At 52.8% G+C, this 26,223-nt stretch overlaps 1 protein-coding gene across 1 annotated transcript; it reads right to left on the bottom strand.

Moving 5' to 3' along the window:
- Nucleotides 1-1,765: 1,765 nt before the first annotated feature.
- On the bottom strand, nucleotides 1,766-25,143 carry LOC132334611 (hydrocephalus-inducing protein-like). The gene is made up of 14 exons (XM_059860715.1): nucleotides 25,072-25,143; nucleotides 22,471-22,590; nucleotides 20,543-20,677; nucleotides 18,886-19,085; nucleotides 16,170-16,278; nucleotides 12,974-13,073; nucleotides 12,311-12,429; nucleotides 10,957-11,180; nucleotides 8,992-9,059; nucleotides 6,594-6,826; nucleotides 5,024-5,124; nucleotides 4,076-4,211; nucleotides 3,463-3,567; nucleotides 1,766-1,795 (listed from the first exon to the last, which is right to left on the bottom strand). Exons 1-14 carry the CDS (start codon nucleotides 25,141-25,143, stop codon nucleotides 1,766-1,768), a joined length of 1,752 nt encoding a protein of 583 aa, XP_059716698.1.
- Between the last annotated feature and the right edge of the window lie 1,080 nt (nucleotides 25,144-26,223).

Below are 26,223 nucleotides of genomic sequence, written 5' to 3' on the forward strand. Positions count from 1 at the left end.
TGAAGAAGGGAGATGATGAAGAAGATGCCACTCAACACCATGGACTTCAAGACACCTCCAGAGGCAGTGCCAAGGCAAGCCCAGAGCCCAGCTCCCTGCAGGCAGCAGCTAAGCCAGGAGGGCTCAGCACTCCAATAGAGCAGATGATGTTCTGTCTCAACAGAAGAAGGTCCTTCCTCTCTTGGGAGCCAGGGAGCTCAGAGTGGCCATCCCTGTGCTGCTTCTGGCCTTTGCTATGCAGCACCTCTGAGCTCAGAGTCCTTGGAGCAGGGAAGCCCTGCAGGGACAAGAACCCATGGCAGAGCAGTAACCCATGCAAGGCTCACTCACCTGTCCCTGAGAGGTGCCTGAGAGCCACAGTTGATCTCCCGGGGGCTCAGGGAGGAGCTGACACCTGAGGCCTCCCCAGTCACCAGCACCTCACAGGTGGGGCCTCCCTCCACGTGGCACAGCTCGGTGACATTGGAGGTGCTGCTGAGGTGGCCAGAGAAGGTGGAGGAGACCTGCTGGCTCTGTCCTGGCTGCAGCACACCTGAGAGTGGCAGGATACTGAAAGCCTGGATGGAAGACAGGAGAGATTGAGGTGTTGAGCATGGAAATGGATGCAGAAGAGCATCTTGGAGCAAAGTGCAGCTGGACCTGGAGGGGCCTATTCTCCAAACACTGCCAGAATCACCCTCACCTCATCCTGCATCCATGCCACTGACCAGGGCAGGGACCATGGGGAAAATCTTCTCCCATGCTCACGGGTCAATGCATTAATTAGTACATTACATGAAAGGGAACTGGGATGTCTCCTGGCAGTAGAAATTCTCTCTGATGCACAACTTGCCTTGAAAAAGTTTAAAAACTTCCTGCTTTTAGAGAAGACTCAGAGTGAAAGCTCTTGCAGCTGAGGGAAGGAGTCCAGCCCAGCTCATCTGACTCCTGAGGCTCTTCCCCTCTCTCTCTGATTGAAATGCTGCTTTCTCAAGGTGCTACAGCAAAAGCTCCTGCAAAAATTTCCTATGGACCACCTGAGGAGTTCCAGGGGGAGCAGTGCCCTCCACAGGTGCTGCACAGCGTCCTTGGGCAGCCCCACACTGTGTCCTGCACGGCCTCTCCAACAAGCAGCTGCTTCAGCAGCACTTTGTGCTGGGCCTGGAGGGAGGGGAGGCCCCTCTGTGGCCAATGCTGAGGGCCCCCAGTGGCACTGGGAGCTCCAGCCCTGCTGGCCACACTGACAATGGGCAAGTGAGACAGATTCCCTCTTGCCTTCCAGGGGAGTGTGCACTACGTCCAGGGAGCACCTGAATCCCTCCAAGCCCCGTGGGAGGGGAGGGTTTTCAGGAGTTTGTGCTGGCACCTGAAAAACAAGCCATTTTCTGTGCTGGGAGGAAGAGACAGCCACTCTGCAAAGTCTCCCTTTGTAAGAGAGCTTCAGGGCCAGCAGTGCAACAGCAGCTCTGGGGTGAAAGCAGAGCCCTGCACACAGGGAGTCTGGCTGGCTTGGGAAGAGGCTCCATGGAGATCAGGACTCATCCCAGCTTGCTCTGGGAAGGAAGCTGGAGCTCTGAGCATGATGATGCAGATAAAAGTCTCATCTTACATTGGGAAGGAAACAAGGCAAAACATCCCACACTCAGCACAGGCCTGTAGGATCTGAGTCAGCTTCTCCAAGGAAAACTCTCCTCTTTCTCCCTCCCACTCACCCCATGTCCAGCCACTGGCCCTGCTGCCCAGCCCACTGCCAGGGCACAGGACAGCAGGGCAGCAAAAAGGGAGGTCAGCACGAGCATGACTTGGTGCTGGCAGGCTGGGGAGGCAACACAAGCACTGGGTGGACAAGAAAATCTACCTCTGCTCCTGAAGACTGGGCAAGATCCTGCACTTCTCTCAGGGCTGGGACTGGCTCCTCCCTTCTGATCTTGAAGTTCCGCCATCGAGATGCTGAGGAGTCCAAGCTGGTTCTCTGCTCCTTGGGTGGTTGGGGCTTGAACTTAGGTGGGTGAAGCTCATCTCTGGAAAATAAGAGAACTATGAACAGGGACCTGCAGTGGGAGGGAGGGACACCTGCACCAGCAGCTTCTGGTCAGGATGCAGCCCCTGGCTGGGTGCTGGCACCTTGAACTGAGAAATGGTTTGATCCAGCCCTTCCCAATCCAGGCTGGAGCAGCTCTGCTCTAAAGGCAGCCCGGGGATGACACTGAGCTGCTGCAGCAGCTGCAACTGCTTGCACTGAGCAGCTCCAGAGGACAGGCATGAACACCTTGTGGGGATGCCAAAAGCACAGTGGGAGAGGAAAGGACAGAGAAGGCAAGCAAAAAGGGGAGATCTGAGGCAGACCCAGGGGCAGACCCAGCCAGTGCCCAGCCAGCACAGCCCCCCCCAGTGCCCAAGGCCAGAAACTCTGCAGCTCCACCAGGGATTTATCAGGAATGTTCCCCTGACACTGCTGGGGCCTTGGTTGACATTTTCCAGCACTCCCAGGTGACTCAGGTCACATTCCCCATCCATACATACACAGGCTGTGGTGCTGGGATCCTGCCAAGCTCTGTCACCCTTGGGCTTGGGGAGGTTTCTGCCAGCCGTCCTGAGCTCCGTAATTGTGCTCTCTGTGCCAGGAAGCAAGCAAGAAAGATTTTTAAAAAAACCCAAACCAAACTACAACAGGGAAACCTAAAAAACCTTCAACAGCTCAACCCCGCTCACGTTATTTCTTTAGGGACACCTAGCACTCTCCAGCTGAAATGCTGGGCTTTTGGGGAAAAAGAAAATTACATGTTCACCTCCAAATTGAAAAGGATTAAGGTAAGAGAACCTTTCAAAGTACAAATTATTGGCCCAAAGGTAAAAGATTTGCCAGAAATCTCTAGTTAAGACCATGCTGACAGTTAAACAACTGGTTCTTCTGGTGGGCAGAAACCCTCCTCTTTAAGGGAAGCAGCCTGAGAGTTGAAAGCAACTGTTTTGTCAAACTTCAGGCTCCCTGGCACAGCCTGCACTGCCTGTCCTTCCTGTTCACTGATTTACAGGCAGTGCCACAATGGCCCAGGTTCAGATGTTTGCTGCCATCCAGGGAATTTGGCATCACCATTTCCATATGTCTTAAGATAAGTTTCAATCTTTGCATCCACACTTCAAATGCCAGCTTTCCTTTCTTTTATAGAAAGCTCAAGGTTCTTAGAAGTCTTCCGACCTCCTCTTTTGTGCTCAGAGAGATGGCATTTAAACCAGATGTTTCCAAAGTGAACAGCATTTTAAAGAACAATGAACTAAAATGACCCTGGATCCCAGCTTAGCCCAACTCCATTCTGTGTCAGACACTGAGATTCCCACCTCTAAGGCACGAACTGTTTGTGCCACCCATCCCTCCTGTCCTTCTCCACAGCAGCCTGTGCCTGTTTTCCCCAGAAGAATCCCTGTCCCTGTGCCCCTGCCAGGAGCAGTTGCCCACAGGCACACAGCTCCCCTTGCCCTCACCAGGGGGTTTCTCTCATCCCCGAACACGCCGATGAGAACGTTGGTGCGATGCTCGCCCAGCGCCTGCACCTCCACCACAACTGGGATCTCTGCTGTGCTCTGGGGCTGGACAATCCCACAGGGCTGGGGGCTGGAGTAGAACACAGCAGAGTCCTCCTTGCGTTTCTGGAAGGGACAGAATGAAATGCAGCTTCAGAGGCACCTCTCAAGAAACTTTAGACTCCTTAACATCCACCGCAACAGCAACTTACACACACGTTTAAAACTCCCCAGGACAAAGGTAAAAGGCACAAACAAGATGCAAGAATTGGAGGCTTAGCACTCCCAGGGGATCCTGCAAGGAGGCTGCCAGCACAGGCAATGGTGTCTCTGGATGCAGCAGCTTTTCACAACCCTCTAAGATCTCCCACAAGAAAACACTCTGAAGACTAGAACATCAACTGTTCCCTCAGCAGCTTACACTGCCTCCTCAAGTTTACATTCGGGTAGGATCCTGTTCTCAGACGATCTTTAAGACTGAATAGAAAGCAGCAAAGTCTTATCTAAACCCTTTTTTTCCCCTAATAATCTCCTCAATAATATTTGACAGGAGGAGGTGGATGTGATGCCAAACCTGGGGAATAAGCCCGTAGCAGCCAGGGAGGTGGCTGGGATTCCTAATGACGAGCTTCTTCTCATACGGCACCTTCAGGTGGCACTCATCGTACTGGAGCACATAGGGGGACACTTGGAGCTCAGGAACGAGACATCTGGGCAAAGAGATGACCCCAGGGGAATCAGAGATACTGAGAGAATGGAGAACGTTTACCCCCAAAGATTGTGCAATGCAGCAGAACACATTGGTCACTGTCAAATGGACATTTAACAGCCCTACAGGGATAAATTGCCTTCTGCCTCTTCCCACTCAAACAGGTCTTGTCAAGGAGGGGCAAACCCTGAGGCAGCACCCAGAGGCTGCCAAGTGCCCCAGGCAGAGCACTTTGTGCCACAGCTGCCTCAGCCCCGCCTTTGCCCAAGAAGCCTTGCAAGGACTCCTGTCACAGTCCCAGTGATCCACGAGCTCAAATGGGAAGGAGAGGGAAGGAGAAAAACTGGACTGAGCTGCCACATCCAGGGCTGCTTTCCCCTCCTAAGACCCTGCCCTCGCCACTCTTGCTGGGAGCCACTTCCCCCCTGCCAGGTGCCCTCATGAACAGAAGCAGAGCCTGACTCTCAGCAGACTGCTTGCTGTGGCCCAAACCAATGCACGCTGGTCACAACCAGCACAACTCCACCTCTTGCAGCAAGAAGGAGAGGAGGCCCTCGGGAAATTTGTTCCACCTCAAGCACCAAAACCCAGGCCAAGAAATGATATCATTCCTGGTCCTTTTAGAAGAGGGCCCAGGACCGTGCTGGGCTGTGAGCAGGGCTGCTTTTCACCACAGGCTGCTGCCCAAGCCCTGCTGTTCTCATGTCCAGCTGGCACAACATGAGGCCATTAAGCAGCACTTCTCCTTGGCAGCTGCAGCCAGCAAAGCCTGTGCAAGGCAGTGCCTGGGGGAGGCCAGGCAAGGGCTGGTACCTGGCTGTGATGAACAGTTTTGTCACTCCCTTGCCAATGCCCTCCACATCCACCAGCATCCTCCGGCGGAACTCCATCACCGTGTTGGAACACAGGGTCACCTGGTGGAAGAGAAGAACAGGAAATTCTTCCTTACAAAACCTCATTACCCATGTGTGATATCCTCCAGTTCTTGAGGAGGATTTGGCCTTCATTCTTCTACAGCTCCATGTGTAGAGCACAGTCTCAGAGGAACAAAAGCCTTCTGGCAATACCAGATTTGTTAAACACACCTTGCTATCAGGGCATAGGTCAGCTACATTCAAACATTAGACTAAAGCTCTTTGCAATACTGAATTCAAATTAGGGGTCCAATTTCTCATCTGACTACAATGACATCCATGCAGAGGAAATCTGACTTGAACAAAATGAGTTCAGCTTTACAGCAGCAAGCTGAGGGCAAAGTGTGGCCCAGCAGGTGCTGGGCACTTCATGGCTGCCGTGGGACCCGGAGCCCGGGCTGGCTCTCAGAACTCTGGCCCCATGCCAGGAGTGGGGAACTGCCTCAGGGTGGGCACTTACCAGAGGCAGAACCCTCAGAGCCACTTGCTCTATGGTGCAAGAGACAAGCCACGACAGGGAGCAGGCAGAGAAGAAAGGAGGAGGCTCCCTGTCTTGAAGTTCCACAAGGAAGGGTTTATTCCAAGCAAGGGGATCAGAGGCAAAAGAGCCCTGGGCACTCCTGTGAAACGGCTTTTGTACAGACACAAATCGGGGGGGGTACAAACAGCAAACCAAGAGGGAATCCTCAGGGGAGCAGGGAGGGGATTACATCAAGTGTACATCTGGGGCCACTTGGGGTAGGAGGGTGGAGAGGATAGCTCACAAGGGCCAATGGGGCCTCCAGGAATAAGGGAATTCCAAAGGGGTGTTGCAGACAGGGATTGGCTTGAGGTCAAATTGGCAAAGAAGGTTGGGGAACAAAAGGGGGTGGGTTGCCTTGAAAGGCAGGGAAAGAGCTGGAAAAAGGGGCAAGGAATGGCATGAGGGACAGCTTTGAGGGAGGGTGAAACCCAGGGGTAAACCAACTCGGGGAAAACATGGGGGTACAACAGAACAAACCACTTAAGAAGAAATCAATAAAATAAATTTGAACCACTACACATGGCTGCAAAGTTTTCTGTCCTCTCTAGAGATTCCTGCAGTGAACACAAATCATTCTGCTCCCCAGGAGGGGGGAAATGAGACCAAGAAGAAAAGCTAACTGCTTTATACAATGACATCTCTCTAACAGCCACCTTCTGCCATCATCCTTGCTCTGCCCACTTGCAATCAAATCAATCGCTCTCAAAAACACAAGAATGGCTTCAGGCCTTGACCATAAGGTATGTGACCTCAGCAGATGATTTTGGAAACCAAACAGTGCTCCTGGAGGAACATCCCGAGTAAGCCAGCTAGCAGAGGCCTCCCAGCAGTGCAGATCTCTCCCTCCCACCATGCTCAAAGCTGGCACCAGAGCTAAAGCCCTCCCACACTCCAGCGCAGCTTCAGCCCTGGTGCTGCAGCATCTGTGGCTGGACTCTGGCTGTACCTCGATGTCCTGGTGTCCCTGGGGGAGGATGGTCCCTCGGCTGGGATTCATGGTGAACTCCCTGGGCTCAACATAGAAATGGATTCCCTTCCTCCAGGCTGGGTCGCTGTGCCTGCGGATCTGATCCACGCTGTCAACAGCCGGCTGCGTGCCATCGTCCGACATGCGGAGCTGGAACGTCAGCGGCACCGCGGAGCTGTTGGTGAGGCGACAGCGCTGGGTGTAGGGAAAGCCTGGCAAAGGACACAAATATCCAGTCAGGCACCCATGATGGCATGATCCTGGGGTGAATATCCTGGCAGGACCAAAGTGGGATTGGAGTTCAGCTCTTTATTATCTGAACTACAGCTCACCGAGAAGGTGCGTGAGGAATTAATCGTCACTTAGTTCCCTTTGACACAGTTTCCAGATTCCAGACTGCAGCCCTGAAAATGCTCACTCCTAGCCCTGCTCAACACTGCAAGCTTCTCTCTTTGGGATGGGGAGGAGCTCCCTCACCTGCCCCAAACCAGCACCACTTATCTCTCAGTGATGGGTGTGCACCCAGACCCAGCATTTACTCTGAGAATTCAAGCTGTCAAATTCCCTGGGAAGCCTGCCAACACTCCCACTGTTTTCAAGAGATATAAACAGTGAGTCGTCATTGAGAAGAAGCTACAGCAAAAGAAAGTGAGGATGGAATCAGGAACTAGAACGTGGTGCAAAGCACCCTAATGCAGCTTCTCTCTGCAGCATCCTTGAGGCATCTCTTGGTTTGGGCCAAACAGACTGAGCACGGGACAGCTCAGAGCCCACTCAGCTGGGGGCACACCCAAGCCTTGCTTTGAGATTAGCAATTAGGAATCAGGTCCCACCTCACCCAACAAACAGGGACATCACAGCCATGCTGCTCACTGGGATTGCTGCCTGCAAGGGTTTAGCCCACTTTAGCTCTGAGATTTGCTTTCCATCCTGGAAAGCCAGAGATACAGCCACTCATGGTGGGGATGTCCTGCAGAGCCCGCAGAGCAGCCACAACCTGCTCTGCAGGGCACAGCTGGTTGGGCTGGCCAGCTCTGTGGGGAGGAGACTTCTCCCCAGGCCTGCTCACCAACAGTCCCTGGAACACAGATGGGGACTGCAGGTGCAGCCTAGAGCTTCTCTGGGCCCATCCAAGTGACCACTGCCAGCTCCAGCAGTGACTCCAGCAGGGAGGCAGGACAGGCACAAAAAGGACAAACCCAGATGTCAAAACCTCAAATGAGACTGAGCTCAGCACATGCAGACAACAGTCAACAGTTACAAAGAAGCAAAGATACAACAGCTGCCTTCAGCTGGAGAGACCTTAGGAATGAAATTGGATTCAGCAGGATCAATCTCCTGGTTCAGAACCATATTTCCATCTGTTGCCTTGCTTGTTTCATTTCTTCACAAGGCAACTTGACAAGTGCCTCCATGCCGATGCAGGCTGGGGAAGAAGCAGCTCAGGAAAGGCAATGAGTTTCCTTCCAAAGTTCAGGAACTTCATTGTTCTAGGTTTAGGCTTGGCAGTGAATGTTGCCCTTGGTCTGGGAAGGGGCAGAGGGGTTTTGGGGTGTTTTGGCCCTGGGGCTGGGCTTTTCCCTTCGGGGTTTTTTGGGATTTCGGGCGTGATACTGGGGGCGGCTGTGCAGTCGGAGCTGAGCTCGGGCAGGGAGCGGAGCTTCCCTTCCTCCCGCTCGGGGATCGAAGCTCGGCCGCTGCTGCTGCGGGAGGTTGTGTGCTTGGCCCCGGGACTGCCCTGGCTGCAGCTCAGCGCTGCCATCGACCCTGCCTGCCTGCCCTGCTCCTTCCTGCTGCTGCTCCGCACTGCCGGCATCCCCCTGCCCTTTGGCAGTTTGCAAAAGGAGCATTTCCTTCCTTCCTCCCTTCCCTTCCCTCCTTCCCTCCCTGCACCGGCTGGGAGGGGATCACTGCCCTGCCGGATCCCACAGCTCCTCCTGCTGGGACCCGAACTCCACTCAAGGGGAAAAACGGGACTTGGCGCCTGGGAAACGTCTGTTCTTGCCTTCTTATCTGTGCTCTCCTGATCGAGTCTAGGAAAGAACTGTTATTCCTTTTCCCATAGTTTTGCCTGGGAGCCCTCTCATTTCAAAGGTAGAATTATTTGGAGGGATGGGCTCATCTTTCCATTGCAGGAAGATTCCCACCTTCCTTGACAGACATCTGTCTTTTAAAGCAGCACAGAGACACCAGAAAACACTGACTTTATATTCCTTGCTTCTGTTGGATCTCCCAATGGCAAAATGCCACCTGAGGCAGCAGCAGCCCTGCAGTTCACAGCCTGGAGAGGCTGCTGGGGCAGAGCGTGAGTGAGGGATGCTGTTCTGTTGGAAGGCACAGATCCCTGAGGCTGTGTCCCAGCCCAGGGAACACTCACCAAAGGAGATGTCCCCGAAGTCGAGCTCAGGGAGGTCGAAGTGTAAACTCAGTGCACTGACGCTGCCCCTGGAGGGCGAGGACAGAGGAGGAAATGGCTCGGTTAAAGGAATTGCAAAGGTCTGGCTGTCCTGGCTCGCGGGCACAAAACCTGGGCTCAGGGCACCCTGGGTTTCCAACCAACACAGCCCCATGTGCTCAGCACAGGGCCCCGTGCACAGGAGGCAGCTAAAGCCAAGTGGCCAGCAGCCAACAGCCACTGATGGGCTCTGGGCACAGGGCAGGCAGGAGAAGCCTCCAGGTTGTTGGTGGTCCCATGAAGGACCCTGAACACACACCCAGACATGGCTCTGTGCCTCAGTTTCCCCATCTGCAAGGGGATAGACATAAAGGTGTCCCCACACACTTCTGTAAGCAGCCCTTGCAGCCACAGGTTCCCTGCTTTGCTCCTTCTTAGCTGGAACTGCTGTTCCCATGGAGGAGCTTTCTCAGCAGAGTTTGACCCACACAATCATTACAGACAGAATTCTGAGACATCAATCCAGGCCATTCCCAAACATCCTCTGAAAGGAGCAGCAACAGTTCTAGCCAGGGGACAGATGGATCCTAGAGGAAAGAAGCAGCTTGTCAGCAGCGCACCAGCTGGCACAGCCAAGAGCAACAGCTTCAGCAACCAAACCAGGGTGTCCTGAATCCAGCACAGCACCTCAGCTGTCCTTGAACTCAGCAGACAGACTCCAAAAGTCACCAATATCCACTGAAATCAGCACTTGAAGCTGCACAACACTCACCAGTTGATTTCATGGTTGATGCCAATCAATGCCCACTCTGCCTTTTGGTTCAAACTCAAGGAGCAGTGACCTGGGCCTTGTGTTGTGTTCACAGGACTGCCCCTGGCTCTGCTCTGCACATCTCAACAAGAGACACCTGCCCTTGCCCAAGGAGAAAGCTGCTTATGCAGAAACATCCATGACCACTTTGGGGGAGGCACAAAGGAGAATCAATTCTTTGATGGTGAAAGGTTCCCTCTTGACTTCCAAAACACAAAAGCAGCACTTTTCCTCCAAAAACAAAGCCAGCATCATTGTTTCTCCACTGTGGGCACACCTACTTGCCACTTTTCTCTTGCTAGGTAAGAACTTCCTTGCTCTTTTTTATCCCTCTCCCTTATCTTATTGGTGTAATCCAGTGCAGATTGCTTCCATTTCTTTACTGCCTTGAGCCAGTGCCTGCCAACAGCAGCAGCCCAGCTCCAAAGCTGCAGAGCAGCCAGCATCAGCTCTCCTGCTCCCACTACATTATCCCAGCAGCACATGGCTCAGCCTGGCAGGGACAAGGCCTCACGCTGCTGTGGTGCTGAGGACTGAGCTCTGCCTCCCCTGTGATCAGCCCTTCTCCCCTGTGCTGGGCCAGGATTATCTCTTGCCGTGGCCCCAGCCCACGGGAGGATGCCCAAGTCCTTGGGACAGTTCCTGCTGCAGTTCCCTGACTCCCACCTCAGCCCTTTCCTGGCTGTGCCAAGGAGGCACCAGAGCACTCTGTGCACAGCAGCTGGGAGCACAGCTTGTCCCCCCCAGCAGGGCTGGCAGAGGTGAGCTGAGGCTGCTGCTGCCCACCTGCAATGGATTATTAACACAAGTTTTTACAAACACTGCTGCTGCTGCAGAATCAGCCAGGCTGGCCCATTCAGGTGGGACATCCCAGAGCAGCTGCTGCCCAAGGCTGATCCATCCCACTGCCTGCCATGGCCCAAGGCACAGGGAGATCTCTGCAGGGAGGAGTCATTCCAGCTCCCAGGCACCACCAAGGGCAGGAGGCATCCTCACACTAAAGCAGTGCCAGCATCAGAGCACAGATTCAGACCTCAGGAAACACCTTTTTTCTCTGCTCCAGCCCAACATGAGGTAGGTGGGGGATGTCCCAGAGACAGCTACAGATGTGCCCACCCAGCTCCTAGGGTCCTTACTTGATGGTCAGGATGGCAGGCATAGGAGATCCAGCCACTCTGAGCTGGAACTCTTCCTCAAAGCTGCCCAACACGGTGGCACTGAAGGAGATCTGCACAGTCTGGCTCCCTCCTGCTGCAATGATGCCCTCCTCGGGTGCAAACTTGAAGCAGGAGCCCACCTTGGTGGCTGAAGGGATACAGGTGAAGGGAGCATCAAGAGCTCCTTGGTTCATCAGTTTCACCTGCAGCAGCAAGAAAGCAAAGTGGAAATACATGTGGAACCTTCCCTTCTTGGGAGTTATTGTCTCATGATGCCAAGAACAGCCAGAAAAGGCAGAAGATGCTTTGTGCTGCTGAGTGGCAGAAGTCAAAAGATACAACAGGACAAGTTCTGCCTTTGGGTTTTCCTGCAGAGCAGAGGTAACTCCACAGAACTGCACTCACCCTGGGGTGATCCCATGGACACAGAGCTGTGCACCTCTGCTCAGCATCACCAAGCTCACTGAGAGCTGGCCCTGAGAGCAACATGGGCTGACTGCAGCTGTGTAGGGAATCACCCCAGAGCTGCTGCTGCCCCAGTTAGCACAGTTCCACCAGCACCATCTGCTCATTCACCTTTCCCCACACCATGAAAACAATACATTGGGAATGAGGCATCAGCATCAAAATGTACAGATAGCACCATCTTTTGGTAAGAAAACTCAGGGTGTCTTTCTCTTCCCCAGCCAAGCTTTTGAAAATGTCTGGCATGATGCAGTGCCTCACTTTCTACCCCTTCAGTTGATCTCTCATGGGTTTTTTTGGCAAGCTTGATACTATTGTGCGGGAGGCAAATAGGTAGAAAAATGCTTTGCTTTATTCCCAGGGACACTTTTCTCTTTCTAGAGCCAGAGATGCACCAAGGCTGAAGTGTGCTGAGGGACTGGTCAGCAAGGGAGAGAACTCCCAAGGCTTTCCTGTGCCTTGCAGCAATCAGCAGGAGACACTTGCCTGGAAGCTGTTGCAGTGGGCTGAAGCTCAAAGGCAGCCAGTTTGTGTCAGCTGCTTCTGCAGAGCCCAGGCCAAAGGAACCTTGTGTCTGCACTGCCACAAAAGCCTCTGAACATGCAGCTTTTGGAGCCAGTGCTGGGTTCATGGGCCAAGGGGTTGTAGTGCAGGAAGCCTCCCAGCTGATCCCTAAGGAAGGCTGCCCAAAAGCAGGGACTGGGGCTTCAGGAACAACAGACACACCTTCCTGACCCCCCCCAGATTTGAGCAGGACATCAAATATTCCCTGCTCACAAGTGCCCAGGGTGGCAGGAATTCCACAGCTCCAGCATGCTTGCTGCTGCCTCAGGAGCCATCAGGATCCATCCCAAGTCCTGCTGCTCACCTCATAGACGTGGGGGGTGTTGACAAAAACGTTCCCAAGGTCCAGAGTCTGAGAGCTGAGTTCAACCAAGGGTCCTTGGCCTTCCCCTCGGAGCTGCAGGGGCAGCCTGCTCTCACGGCCTGGGGAGAGATGTCCATTGCAGTGCAATCATTCCCTCTGTTACACTGCATTTTCCAGGCTGCCTCAGTGCTAGTGCCTGAATGAGCTGGATGCAACCAGCTCCTGATGCTGCAGGAGAAGATCTGGACCCTTCTCTCCCCTCAGGAGATATCCCTTGGGGCTGACTTCTAATTTCTAACCCATTCCTCAGGCTGCTTTCCAATTTGAGCCACCACTTTGCTGAGTTTAAAACATCTCTGGTGTCCTGGAGTGGCAGGCCAAAGAGTAATGGGTAGAAATTGAAAGAAAGGAAATTGAGGTTAGATATCAGGGAAGGAATTTTTTACTGTGAGTGATTGGAGCAGGTTCCCCAGGGAAGCTGTGGAGGTTCCAGCCCTGCAAGTGCTCCAAGCCAGGCTGGATGGGGCTTGGAGCTTCCTGGTCTAGGGGGAGGTGTCCCTGCTGACCAGGGACTCTTCCCAGCAGTTCCATGGGAGCCCAGTGGGCTCAGGCTTGCACCATGGCTTCACTGAGGGGCAGAGAAGCAGGGCAAAGGAGCTGCACCTGAGATGCTGCAGTAAGCCACACTTCCATACTCCAGTGCTTCCAGGGGTTTGAAGGTCACCTTGATTTCAGCTGAACAATTCGGCTCGATTTCTCCCTCCTACAACAGAGAGAGACAGCAAAACATTGCTCTGCACACTTCACACTGCTTGTTTGCAACCACACTCCTGTAAGCCTTTGTTTAGAGCATCAGTGATGAGTGAACCACCCAAGGAGCCAAGGAAACCCTCCAAACCCAGCTCAACCCAGCGCTGGAAGCTCTTAATGCTCAGCTGATCAGCTCCCACTCTCCACAAGATTCCTGCTGCTCTGACACAAGCTCTTGCTCACATCATGCTGCTGGCAGCCACAGTGGGATGCAACTGCCCCTGTGCACTGGTGGCTCTTGGCCTTAGATGGGCCATAGGAGTGATCAAGAAGAGAACATGATTCCCTTCCTTGAAATGCAAATATTAGTTAAGCTGTTTTGAAAGAAAGCAGAGGTTGGGATTATTCTGGGCTTTACTCCAAGATGAGAAGGGATTTTGCACTGTGCACACACCAGGTACTCATCATCTCTCACAATGCCAGCACTCAGAACCAGGGCTCGGCTTGATGGGAGCACGTGGCAGTTTGCTTGCATCACCAGAAAAGGAAAAGGTTTTGTGTCCCTGTGTGCAGGAGAACTCCAAAGGCCCATTTCAACCTTGCACCCTGGTGTCCAGGCTCACAGATGACACTGGAAGGCAGACTCAGAAATAGTGCAAGGCATGCTTACAGGAGGGGATTGGCATTTCTGGCATTACCCTTGGGCTGAATTTGACCTCCTTTTGCCAGGGAACCGTGGCAAGCTTCAGGTCAGTGTGTGAGCTGGCAGTGCTCCAACAGCCTCTGCTGAACCCCATGTGTTGGGGGAGCCCCTGCCTGCAATAACTGCTCCCTGTGACACTGCAGGGACACGCACACAGTGCCTTGAGCAGCTCGAGCCTGGCAGCAGAGCTCGGCTTTGTCAGGCTCCCAGCCCTGCCTTGAGCCTGCAGGGCACAAATGCTTTGAGCAGGGAGCTCTGCAGCCACTCCAGAAACTCCATGTCCTCCCTCCCACCACACGGGGCCAGCTGAGGATCTGCCCAGTGACTGCAGCCGGGGGAAGGGGGACGGGGGCAGGGTGCTTGGGAGGAGCAAGTAGAAGAGGAGGAGGAGGAGGAAAATGAGGTTCTCAGCTATCACTTACCATTGGCTCGATGGAAAAAATGTCATGGGAGAACAGCATGGGGTCTTCTGGCACCTTTGCCATCTTCTCCTGGACCATGCTTTTGAAGGAACTATGGGAAAGAAGAGGGTGTATCACCTTTGGAAAGAGGGGCTGGCAATTCAGGAAATGTTTAGGGATGTTGCCAGGTCATGTAGGAAGAAGATTAGAGAGACAAGAGCCCAATGAGAACCTGAGGAAATCCAGTCATTGCAATCAACCTTTCCTTCCCAAAATGCCATCCCTGGCTGGAGTATCAATGGAACTGGAATACTGAGTGCTGAGCTCCTGAAGGCCAGGGACACACACCTCAGTGCCAGGGATGGTTTGCTTGGCCTAAACCCTTCAAAAGCACCAACACCCCCCTGAGGCCAAACATTAGTTTCACTCTTGGGCCATGGATCTCACTGAAATGCATCTTTCAAACCAACCTCCTCTTCTCTTCATTCTCTTCTTCCTCACTAGGAAAAGCCTTCCACTGGAAGTGGGCTGTGATGTTACTCCTGTTCTCAATGAACACAGTTCTGTGGCTTGACATGGTGATGAAAGTCTTGTCAAGCTCCACGGAACTTGTGCTCAGCCCAACGTTGACATCCACAGCTTCTCCGTGGAGCTTTGTGTGGATAATTTCTTCCCCTGGAACAAAGCAAAGGGGAGTCTTTGCTCAGCTCACTGCCTGATGGAAGCACAAGGAACGGAGCAAACCACAGGGCACAGAAGAAAGTGTCACAGTTTTGAGCTGAATGAGGAGTTCTGTGGATCAGTCCATTTATCCCATCCTGACAGCTCTGTGTGTAGAATGTGGGGATGTCCTGAGCAGCTCCTTAAACACCTTATTTCTGAGGGTGTTTGTGGAGATTTGGCCCCAAGGTGACAGTATGGACAGGGAGATTGGTCCATGTGCTCTGGTGACCCACTCAGATCACCAGGATTTCTGCATCCAAGTCCTTCAGGTGACAGGGCTGAGGAGCCCTGCTCAGTCCTGCCTTGCCCAGACTCTCCCTGGGCATCCCACCAGACTCTGTCTCTCCTGATCCCTTGGATCCCTTGTTGCTGACCAGCAAATATGCCTGGGGGCAGGTGGGCAGCAAAAGGAGGCCCAGAGGAACAAGTGAAGTGACAGCCCCCAGCAGGAGGGGACACAGGGGAGGAAACACAACCAGCCTGGCTCTGCAATGTGACAAACCACTGCAAAATGAACACCATGAAAATCATCATCATCATCATCATCATCATCTCCCTGGCCAAAGCCAAAGCCTCATCAGTCTTGAAATATTTGATATTGTTCTGATCTGAAAAACCAAGCTGGAGCATTGCAAATGAAATAAAAAAGGGACAAAGGAAAGATGAGTAAGTACAGAGCACCTTCTCCATTAAGACAGAATGGGATTCCTCAGTCTAGAAATCAAATGGGAGACAGATGTGAGAGGTTTGCAACAGCAGGAACAGCCTGGGAAATGGGGACAGGGAAAAATTTGTTTGGGTTTGTCACAAAAAAAAGAACTAGAGCACCTGAAAATGTTGTTAGACAGAAACTACATCTATGTGTAAGGGCCACAGAGAAAAAGGGTCTGTGGCAAGCCAGGGGAGAAGACACACATGGGACAGAGGTGTGCAAGAAATCCACTGCATTGGAGAGAGTCTGATGGAGACCTCACCTGCAGCACTGCCCAGGAATCAAATAAAACTTCAGCCAGGCATAGCCACATGGGAGTGGAGAATCAGGGATCCTCTTTCCTCCACTCAGCAACTCCCAGCACAACAGGAGTCCAAAATCTCTGCCTGTTAGAGGGGATTCACTTTCTCAAGCCCCTAAAGACCAAGGAGTTCTCAGTTTGCTTTGGGGTGAAGCTGAGCAGGGGAGGTACCTCTGGAGGGAATGCAGGGGATGGGACAGCAGGGAGCCATGGTGCAGAACTGTCCTGTGCCCGTGCAGGGCCCAGCACTCACCTGTGCTGCAGCTCACTGCCAGGGAGCCCCAATGGTCACCGCTGGCCCGCGGGTGAAATCCCACTGTCACCTGCACGGTGTCACCAGCGCCCAGAGCTCCTGTGGCCGGCACCACGGAGAAAGGACTGCAACACAGAGAGAGGGAGCAGGGCTGGGGGGACACCTGGCCAGGACATTCCTTCTGCACTGCAGCTCACTGCAGCTCCCTGGGGCAAGCAGGGAGCAAACCAAGCACAGGCAGCAGAAGACAGCCAGAACAGACAGCATCAGAAACAGCCACTGAGCCACTGCTGAGGAGATCCAGCCCTCACCAGATCCTGGGGCTAAAATGACCTCAGCTCCCCCATACTCTGCATCCAGCTCTCTGCAATGAGGCTCAAGGGTCCCACTGCCACCAATCCCATCAGAGAATGGTTTCTGAAGAGCACAGAGAGGGTTCAGAGCTATCTGCATGACAACTTGACACTGACTGCCTCAGGAATTTCTCTTTTCCTGCTGCCTATGAACCTCATCTCAGGAGATGCAAACGTTAGGGCACTCCCTGTCCTGGCAGATTACAGCCTAGCAATCAGACAGGGAGAAGGAACTATTCCCTGAAGACCAAGGAATAGTTACTGTTGCAGTGTGGTTCTTTGGTTTCTTTTCCATTGAAAACATCCTGATTTAGCCAAAAAGACACATTTTATCAGCATTTCAATGAGAGCTTCCTTTTCTAAGAAAAGGAGCAATCAAAACTCTGAAAGAGTGCAACTGCAGATTAGAGCAATACAGTGACCTGGAAACAAGACCCAAAAGGAGGATGCCATTTACAGTCTGAAGGGTCCAATCCCAGCTCAATGAAGCACCATCAGCAGGAGCACATCAAGGAAACAGAACAGGAGGTTTCTGTGTATTTACCAGCAATGCAGTCTGGGACTCTGGGTTGTCATGCAGGCTGGTAACTGCTTGCTTGGCCCACCAGACAAACTCTGTGCAATGTGTTGGAAATAATTATGCAACTGTGTTGGTGCACTTTGGATTTACCAGGAGCAATCAGCATTGATCACCAGGTAAAGAGCTCTTGCCTGACAAACACAAGACTCTGTGCTTTGATGCTCAGGGACAGCCCAGGGGAGAAGTGCTTCTGCCCAGCAGCTGCTGGGCTTTGTGCTCTTCTACAGCCCCACTGAGCAAACAAAAGTTCCTGGCCTTGGTGCTTTGCTGCTGGTCAATCTGTCACTTCAAAGTGTCTTCTGGGGACTTTGGTGATGAATGCATCACACACAAAAACAAAGGGAACATCTGGCAAGCTGAGCTTTGCTCATGTCAGCAGTGACAGCTGATGAACTTGCTTCAGGTTCTGCTCATGAAGGACCTCTTGCTGCAATGATGGGCTGAGCTGTTCCCATTGCCACTGGGGAGAACATCACTGCTGGATGGTGGAGAAGCCTTGGGCCAGCAATGTTTATGGGCTGGACGTGAGACTTTGGAGGGAGGGGAGGAAAGACAAGGCCCCAGCAGCCCCAGAGCCAGATCAGTGCACGTGCTCCTGCATCTGCCCCGGGGCTGATGCCAGCCCTGCTGCAGCTCTCTGCTGGGGCTCGGGGGATCAGTGCCTGCTGGGGGCAAGGCACAGGATTCTTCCCTTAGTCTTTTGCCAGAAATTTCATCAGAACAGAGAAGTTGCCAGTTAGGGGAATCCCTGGCCAGGCTTCAGCACTCCCTTCCATTCCATTCCCTTCCCACTCCTGCCCCATGTTACATGCTCCTGCCCTCAGATGGCAGGATGGGAAGAACATTCCTGGAGGTGACTTCAGGGCTTGCCTGAGAAAGAAGGTGTCTTCTTTTTTTCAAATTATCAGGAGAAGAGGATCCAGCCAAGTCCAGGACTCAGTTTCAGGCCAGAAAAACTGAGTGCAATTCAGCCCCTTCACCTGCTACATCCCACCCTGGGCTGGACCCACCAGACTCTTCTGTTCCTGCTGTAGCAGTCATCTCTCAACTCCTCTGAATTTCAGCCAACAGCACTAAGCTGTTCCCTGAGCCCACAGATAGAAGAGCTGTGCAGGAGACATCCCTGACACTGTAATAACCAAATGAAAACCACTGCCAAGAGATGGGGCTGGCAAGCTCAGTTTTGGCCTTTTCTCTGTTCATTGTGAGCTGCTCCTTAAGACACTTCTCACCCTGTTAGATCCATCCTCTCAATGAATCACTACTGCAACTGACAGGCAGAAAAGATAAGGGACGGAGGGGGTTTTCTTGAAAAACACGTTGTTTTCTTCTGCTTTTTAGCTAGGTCCATTGATATGTTTGTTCCCTTCTATGGCATCTAAAGCCAGGTCCAGATCTCCCAATGGCACCTTGCAGTCCCCAGACTCTGCTCTTGCTTTGAGCAGTGTGTTTGCTCAGATGATTGCCAGAGGTCCCCTCCAGGACCACTGGAAAGCCACGTGCCTGTGGCCTCTCAGGGAATGGGTCTATTTGGCTGACAGTGCTGAGGAAGCATTTCAGGAGCTGCTTGTGCTCAGGAGGGTGCAAGCCAGCTACCAACATGTTCCAGCAGCCTCCAGCAAATCTGGGACAGAGAAAGCTCCAAGGCCACAGAAAGCAAGAGCTGATGCCATCCATCCTGCTCCCTTCCAGCCAGGCTGCAGGGCAGCAGCTGCAATGCTCTGGTTCCTTTTGCTGCTCTTTCCCAGCTCTGCTGTCCCCCAAAGGTGTTTTGCACAAGGACAGATGAGCTGCCTCACCTCTGGGTGCTCAGCTGGTAACGAGCTGCCTGGGTACCGACATTGCGCACCAGCAGAGTCTTCTGGGTGCTGCCCTGGACTGCACACTTGGAGAAATCCAGCTGGGCAGGGAAGTCCAGGACAGCTCGGGCACCAATGGCCCGAATTGGCACAACGATCCTTTCCCTTGCAGTCATGCAGACCAGCTGGTGGCAATAATCCTGCAGGAAAAGAAACTGCCTCAGCACAGGGCATTTAGTGCCATCCCCATGGCAGAAGAAAAACTTATTGTTCATTTTAGGGTGCAATAGGTAAATTGATGCTCCAAGGGCATAGATTTACCTATTGCACCCTAAAATGAGCACTAAGTTCTACTAATATGTCACATTTTAAAGGCACTGGGGCACTTTTGCAAAACCTATCTCTGTGGCATTCAGCTCTTGTATCACTAGGTCATACCCATACCCTAGGCCACCACAATTTTACTCTAAATTTTAATGATTGTTAAACAATTCCTAAGTTCATTCTAAAGAACATGGTGCTTGGGAACACAGGACATTCCTCTAGGTTTCTATATTCCAACTGTCTGAGAATAGGACAAAGTCTTCAACTGGCTCTAAGCAGCAAAAGGAAGATGAGAAAACAGCTGCACCCAAAGAGATCCTGCACCTCTGGCCTGCTGTAGAAACATCAGTTGGCTCAGAACTCCTCTCTAACTTTGCCTCTCCTACCAAGCCAGGAGAAGAACAGTGCCAAGAGGTAGCAGGATGCTGTTGGAAAGGGCCTCTCTTTGTTTCTCTGCAAGGTTTCCTCCCTTCCATGCCATGTCCTAAACCCTTCCCTAACAACAAGCCTCCAGACCAGAACATGAACCCTCCAGATCCCAGCACTGAGATCAGACTTGCCAGGGCCTCAGCACTGCTGTTCAAACCTCCCCACAAAAGCACCTTTGGCACGGGATGGGTGCCAGCTGACAGAGCAAGCACAGGGACAGGCATGAAGACAGAGCCCCAGCAGTGTCACTGCCACAAGCCCTGGGCTCACAGCTCTGCCTGCAGCTTGTACCTGCCCTGCACGAGCTCCTTCAGGCAGGTGTCCCAGTCCCCTGCAGCTCAGCAACCTCCTGCTGACCAAGGGCACCCAGAGCCCAGTGTGCCTGTGCCAGGCCGGGCTCACGGGCACAGCACATCCTCTGCCCTGGCCCTGCAGCTGGACCATGCTCACTTGTGCTCTGGGACAGCACAGCTGCAAGGCTGGAGAGCAGAGGGGGTGAAAAAGCACCGTCTTTGCTCCAGCCCAGGGGCAGGCAGGGAAGCTGGTGCCAGTCAGCAAGGAGGAAAGCTCTCTGACCTCTTGGTTCCTCTGGTGTTTTCCATCATCATGAAACCCCTTCCCCTAGACCTAGAGATGGCCCAACATCTATCAACAGCCCTCTGTCATTTCCATCCTGTTCCCTCTGCATCTTCCCCTGGGAATGCTCAGGGGTGTGCAAGGAGGGGAAGCAGAGCCTGTCAGGCCTGGCTGCAGTGCCTGCCAGCACGGGCCAAGGTGTGACTGGCTGCAGGCTGCCTGCCCATGGCCTGAAGCCAAGCTCACAGCATGCAATGGGCTGGAGCCAGAGTGCAGGGAAAACAATGGCTGTGCAGATCATTCTGTGCTTTGGCTCCTCCACTCTCACCTTGTTCTCGGCGGGGCTGAAGCGGATGCGCACAGGGGCAGAGGCGCCTGCTGGCACCACATGGTACACATCCCTGGGGCACGCCAGCTGGAAATAAGGGCAGCTCTCCATGGATACCTTCACCAGCCAAGGAATCTGCAGCAAAGACACCAAATGATCATTGTGCCACTTGTGCCAACAGGACCAGAGGAGACCTGTCCGTGCCCTGCTGACATCCCTCCTTGGCCCCTTCCCAAAGCACTTTCAGCTCTGCAGGCACAGGCACATCCTTCACAAGGGTGAACTGGAATCCCTTCTGTCTGCCTCCAGCATTTTGGCCATGGCCAGTAGGGCAGTGCCTGCTGGCAAGGAAGGGCTGAGCAGGTCAGCACCAGGAGGATGGAGACAGAGCACCTGAACCAAGTCATCTGCCTATTCAACAAGGCCAAAAAACCTGCTGGCTTCTGCCTCCACACAGCCATGCAGTTGTCATGTTCCAGAGGGGAATGTGCTCCCTGAAAGCAAACCAGCACATTGTCCTGGGGGAAGGAAGAAATTCCCTTCTAGCAAATCTAGCTTTGGGTAAGGATGTTGTGGGGATACAGTCAGGCAGGCAGAGCAGCAAGAGAGGAGACCAAGCCCTGTGGCCTTACTGGGAAGAAAAGCAAACCTGAAAAGCAAAACAGGGAAGGAACCCAGCAAGACAATCCCTAAAACAAGGAGATGGCAAAGAGAATTGCAATGGGCAGTAAAGCAGCAAGGAAGAATCATAATTCCATGAGAGCAATCAGCTTGCCCAAAGTGACAGAAACACAGACAGGCTGTGCCTGTTGACTGTGGGCTTCAAAGGCCTTTTCTGCCTGGAGAAACATGACCAGCACTGACTGACAGTGTGGTTCCAGGATGAAAAGCCAGTCTTGGCTCTCCAGGCCTTCTTGCTGCCTGTGCAGGCAGGCTGGGCTGCTGGGCATTCCTGCCTGCAGCCAGCAGGCCAGGTTCTGCCCTCTGGCATTCACAGACACAGCAAACATGCATTTTCTGGCACACTGAGAGCATCAACCCCTGAGCACCAAAATGCTCTCCAAAAGTCTAAACCAGATGATTTGAACTCCCTCCTGTCTCCTCCCACCAGCCCACACTTGGCACAAGCCCCCCTTGAGAAAATCTTTCCCTGACTGAAATTCCAGTGGTCTCAAGTTTTCCTCTTTACACTGGAACACAACTGCTGACATTTTTCAACTTTTTCCCCTCTTAGCTCTCTTGGCAAAATGCAAAACAATCCAAATTTCTTCAAGTGAAGCTGGAAACCTCCAGGAGCACATGGCTTTGGATGCGCTCTGGTTCTCCAAAGGGAAAGCAGAGCACCGTGTTCCTTTTGGAAAAGCTGAGCAGAGCTGGATGAAGCTGAGCAGGAGCCTGAAGTGGCACCTAAAGGCCTCTCACTGCTTCTGCTCCATCAGCCTGATTGCAGGGCTCTTTCAGAACACGTCTCCTGCAGTGCCAATGCCATTGATGAGAAGTGATTCCAGCACAAAGTGCAGAAGACTCAGCCCCTGAGCTGTGACTGTGAGCTGCACAAAGGGAGCCAAACTGGCTGAGAGAGGCAGAGATTCCTATCAGGAGCCAAGATTAACCAAGGAGACACAGGGTGTGGGACAGACTCAAGGCAAAGCAGGAGAGCAGGAAAGAACTGTACAGCCCTCAACATTCCTCTCAATCCAGAGCTTGCAAGAGAAGGAAACTCCTTTGGGATAGACACCATCAATGCATGGCCAAAATCAGGGGACAATTCCCAGCACAGGAAGATTTCCAGCATCTTGCAGAACAAGGTGCTGAGACATTTTCTTCTGCATGTGCTGCAGCAGACAACTTGCTTTGCTGTACACCCAGGGAATGACAGCACTCTCCTCTTCCAGCACAGTGTTAAAGCTCCGGCTGCCAGCACTTACCTTGTCCTTATTAATGAGAGACAGCTCCATCTCAGAGACCTCCCGAGCGACGAAGTTCTGAAATACCAACTCTGGTGGGGAAACCCCAAACCAGCTCTGTTTCGGGGCAGCTGACGGCAGCTGGAGAGGCGAGAGAGAGCAGGGAGAGCTTCAGCTGCTGGGAGGAAGGTTCATGAAGGAGAATCTTCCACTGATCCCCAGGGAAGTACAGACTCTGGGCGAGCACGTCTGCCCAGCCCACACTGGGCAAACAGTGGCTCACCCACCTCTGCTCTGAGTGATCCAGAGCTGCTGGGCCACACAGAGCAGGCTCAGGCCAAGCTGCTCTTTTGGCATCTATTTCTCCAGGTTTCTTTCTCCACAATGCCAGGCAGCACTTCCCTTAAGCACAGCCCTGTGCCCATGTGGTCACAGAGCTCTGGGGCACTGACTGAGCATTCATGGAGTAAGTCAAACCCATGGATTTACAGGAGACTCCATGGGAAAAAATTCTGGGATGTCCTTTATTCTGAGACAGGGAAACCCAGGCCCACACAACTGCAAATATCTTTTTTGCTCTAGACCTTAAACATCAGAAGAAGAGCACAGGACCAGAGGAGGTCAAAAGCAGGTCTCCTATGGGACTTCACAGCAGACACACTCTGCTGAAGGGAATGGCTGCAGCACACTGTCCCTTAGTTGTGCCCTTCCCTGAGGTGGTTCCAATGCCCCTCTCCAGGACAATCCTTAACCACTTTGTTCCATGTCTCCTGCTGCCAATTTCCTGCTCAACAGCCCACCTTGGTCACCTACCCCTTTGGACTGTGCTTTCTACTGAGCCCATCCTGCCAGAAAAGCAGCTTTAAACACACCTCTAAGTAGGCACTGATCCTGATAAAGCACATCCATTGCTCTCTGCCCAGGGCCAGTCCCCTGCACATCTGGCGGCCTGCATAATCTAACACCCTGTAAGGGTCCAACACATTCTTCCAGCCCAAAGCAGGAATGCAATTTGTTTTGCTAAATCTGAAGTAATTCCTGCACATCCTTGGCCTTCAAAGGCCAACACTGCCACTCTGGAGGGAATCCTGTGACCCCAAGCATTTGATAGTGACCACACCAAAGCTAGAGGAGGCTCTCTCAGCAGGAGAATGGCAAATGGCAATGTTGTGCCTTTGTGTCCCCAGCCTTCCCCCATTAGCAATGGCAGCTACACTTCAGCACAGCCCAGCAGCTTCAGCAGAGGTTATTTGTGTTGCTCTGTGCACATCAGGACTCCCAGTCCACCCCTCCCAGCAGTGTGCAATGACAACAGCACCTGGACACTGAGGTGTTTTGCTGGAGGCAAGCCTGTCACAAGCACACACCCCCTTCAAACTTCCTGTTCAACAGAAAGGAAAAGAGCAGGAAAAGGCTACCTTTGGACGAGTCTCACTCCTGTCTGGAAATGGGCCAGTTCTGGGCAGAATACTCCCCCCAGTGCTGGCCTCCTTCTTCCTGCTGGGAATCTTCTCCCTCTGGAACTTTGAGGGAAGCAGCTGAAAGGCAAAAATACACCAGCTAGAGCCTCAGAGATGGCTTGTTCAGAGAGGCTTTTCTTGAACAAGTGGCACTGGTGAATAACTTGTGATCACAGCCACTAGGACAGTCCTGGGAGCCCTGGAAGTTTCCTGCTGAAATCCTTAGCATCAGTAAATTAATAATACAGAGTGCAACACACACACTCCAGCCACATGGCTCTGTCCTATTGGCTTCTCTGGGATTGGATGGGACATGGTTGGGGATTTCTGCTCTTTGGGCATTTGTTTCCTCTTACATTTCCTTGGATTGAGGCAGTGACCTTTCCAGAAAATGGGGAGGAGCTCTCAGAACTGCCTGAACTCCATCCCTGCACAACACTCAGAACTCACAGCAAGGAGATATCGCTGCTGGCTGAGTCCAACAGATGCAAGAAAACAAAGCTGTACCAAGAGGGAGGTGCACAGGAATGTGTCCAGGTTTTGGTTCTCCCTGTTAAATTGCTTTCTCTGTCTGGGCTAACAGAGCCCTCCACAGAAGAAAACAGAGGGATCTCCTTGACAGAGCCTCAGCACTGGGGCATCTTCAGCCAAGAGAGCTCCAGACAGCAAGGGACCTTTGTGGCCTTGGCTCCAGTGCTGCCTGCAGGGCTAGATCTGTGCCCACAGGAGCTGGGAGAGAACAGCTGCTTTGGAAGCTCTTCCAGCTGGGAACAGCCATGGCTCTCAAGGCTTTGGGCAGAATTTGAGCTTTCCCTCCCCCACATGCCCGGGTGGCCAAGGGCAGGATGGTCAGAGCAGCACAGGTGAGTGCCCAGTCTGACAGAAGGAATTCCTGTGGCAAAGGGAAAGGGACAGAACACCTGCTCAGGGCTTCAGCTGTACATTGGTTTCACTTGGCTCCACTGGCACAGCCAGGCAAGACACAACTGAAGCATCCCACAGTGTTCCCTGCTGCACCAGGACAGCCCCCAGCAACAGGAGCACGGCACAGAGGGCTGGGGAGGGGCTCTGCAGCTTCACAGCGCTGCTGGACAACAGGGCCAGGGAGAGCAGGGACACCAGGGCAGGTGCCAGCCTTAACACAGCCCCAGTGGCCACTCACAGTGTTTGGCTTCAGCCTTTCCCTCAGCAAAAGACGAGGTGGTGGTGTCTTCTTGGGCAATCCAGACGCCATCTCCAAGGGATGATGTCACAGAGGGAGACAGTGCCTCAACAAAACTGGAAGGAGCAACAATGGAACTCTGACAATCCACAACCCAATCCATGGCAGATTCAAGGCATATACTGGTGCTAAACAATTTGATATGATTTGAAAGTAGCTGAGTGCTTGTTTGGCAGAAGTAGCTAGTATGGTTAGGCGTCTAGCTGGATTTTATTTGAACTATATGGCTGCCTTGTGCAATTCAAAGATGGATTGTACTGAAACCTGGAGCTCAAAAGCTGAACATTAATAATAGTTGGAACAGACAAAGCTCTAGCTTAAATATTACTTAAAAATAGCTGGAGTGGGCCTCCTCTTCTTTAGGCTAAAAAGCACCCCTGCTCTCTCAGCTGCTTCTCACAGGACTTGGGAGAGACTGGAATGTTATGGCTAATGGCTTAAATCTTGTTAGGAAGGACTTTTTGCCCATTCTGACAAAACTGAATAAGGAAGCTGCCTCCACTGAAGCCCAACCCTCCCTGAAAATGCCTCCTGACTGGAACTTGGGACTGGGAGTTAAGCCACCTAAGGGAACTTGAAACAAAATCAAGGTGACACTATGGTCCTGCTACCTCAGGTCTGGGGAGAACTAAACAAGGCTAATTGAGAAAAATGTATCCACAACCAAGCCAAACCCAGCAGCTGTCCTGAAAATCAGCTCCCTCTGCCTTCAGGCTGGGGAAGTCATACCTACAGACTCATCTGCTGAGGCCAGCTTTGCACACAAACTTCCCATCAACACAGGGGGAAGGAGGAAATTTTGGGCTTGTGGCACAACCTCTGGTAAGGGGCAGTGGACACCCATCCTCCCTCAGACAAACTGGCTCAGCTCTAAAACCCCCCAGCCCCAGAAGGCCACATCCAGGGGACATTCCCATCAGGGGCAGCTGACGGGGTGTCAGAACCCATCAAAGACCTCCAGAGTGCCCCCAGACCCATTCCTGAGGCCTTGCACCAGGTGACTGCAGGGCATGCAAAGGAACACAACAGATCTGAAAATCCACAACCCAATTCACAGCAGGCTCAAAAGGATATACTGGTGCTAAAGATTTT

Source organism: Haemorhous mexicanus, chromosome 16 (genome assembly GCF_027477595.1).
Source record: "Haemorhous mexicanus isolate bHaeMex1 chromosome 16, bHaeMex1.pri, whole genome shotgun sequence".
Lineage (NCBI taxonomy): Eukaryota > Metazoa > Chordata > Aves > Passeriformes > Fringillidae > Haemorhous > Haemorhous mexicanus.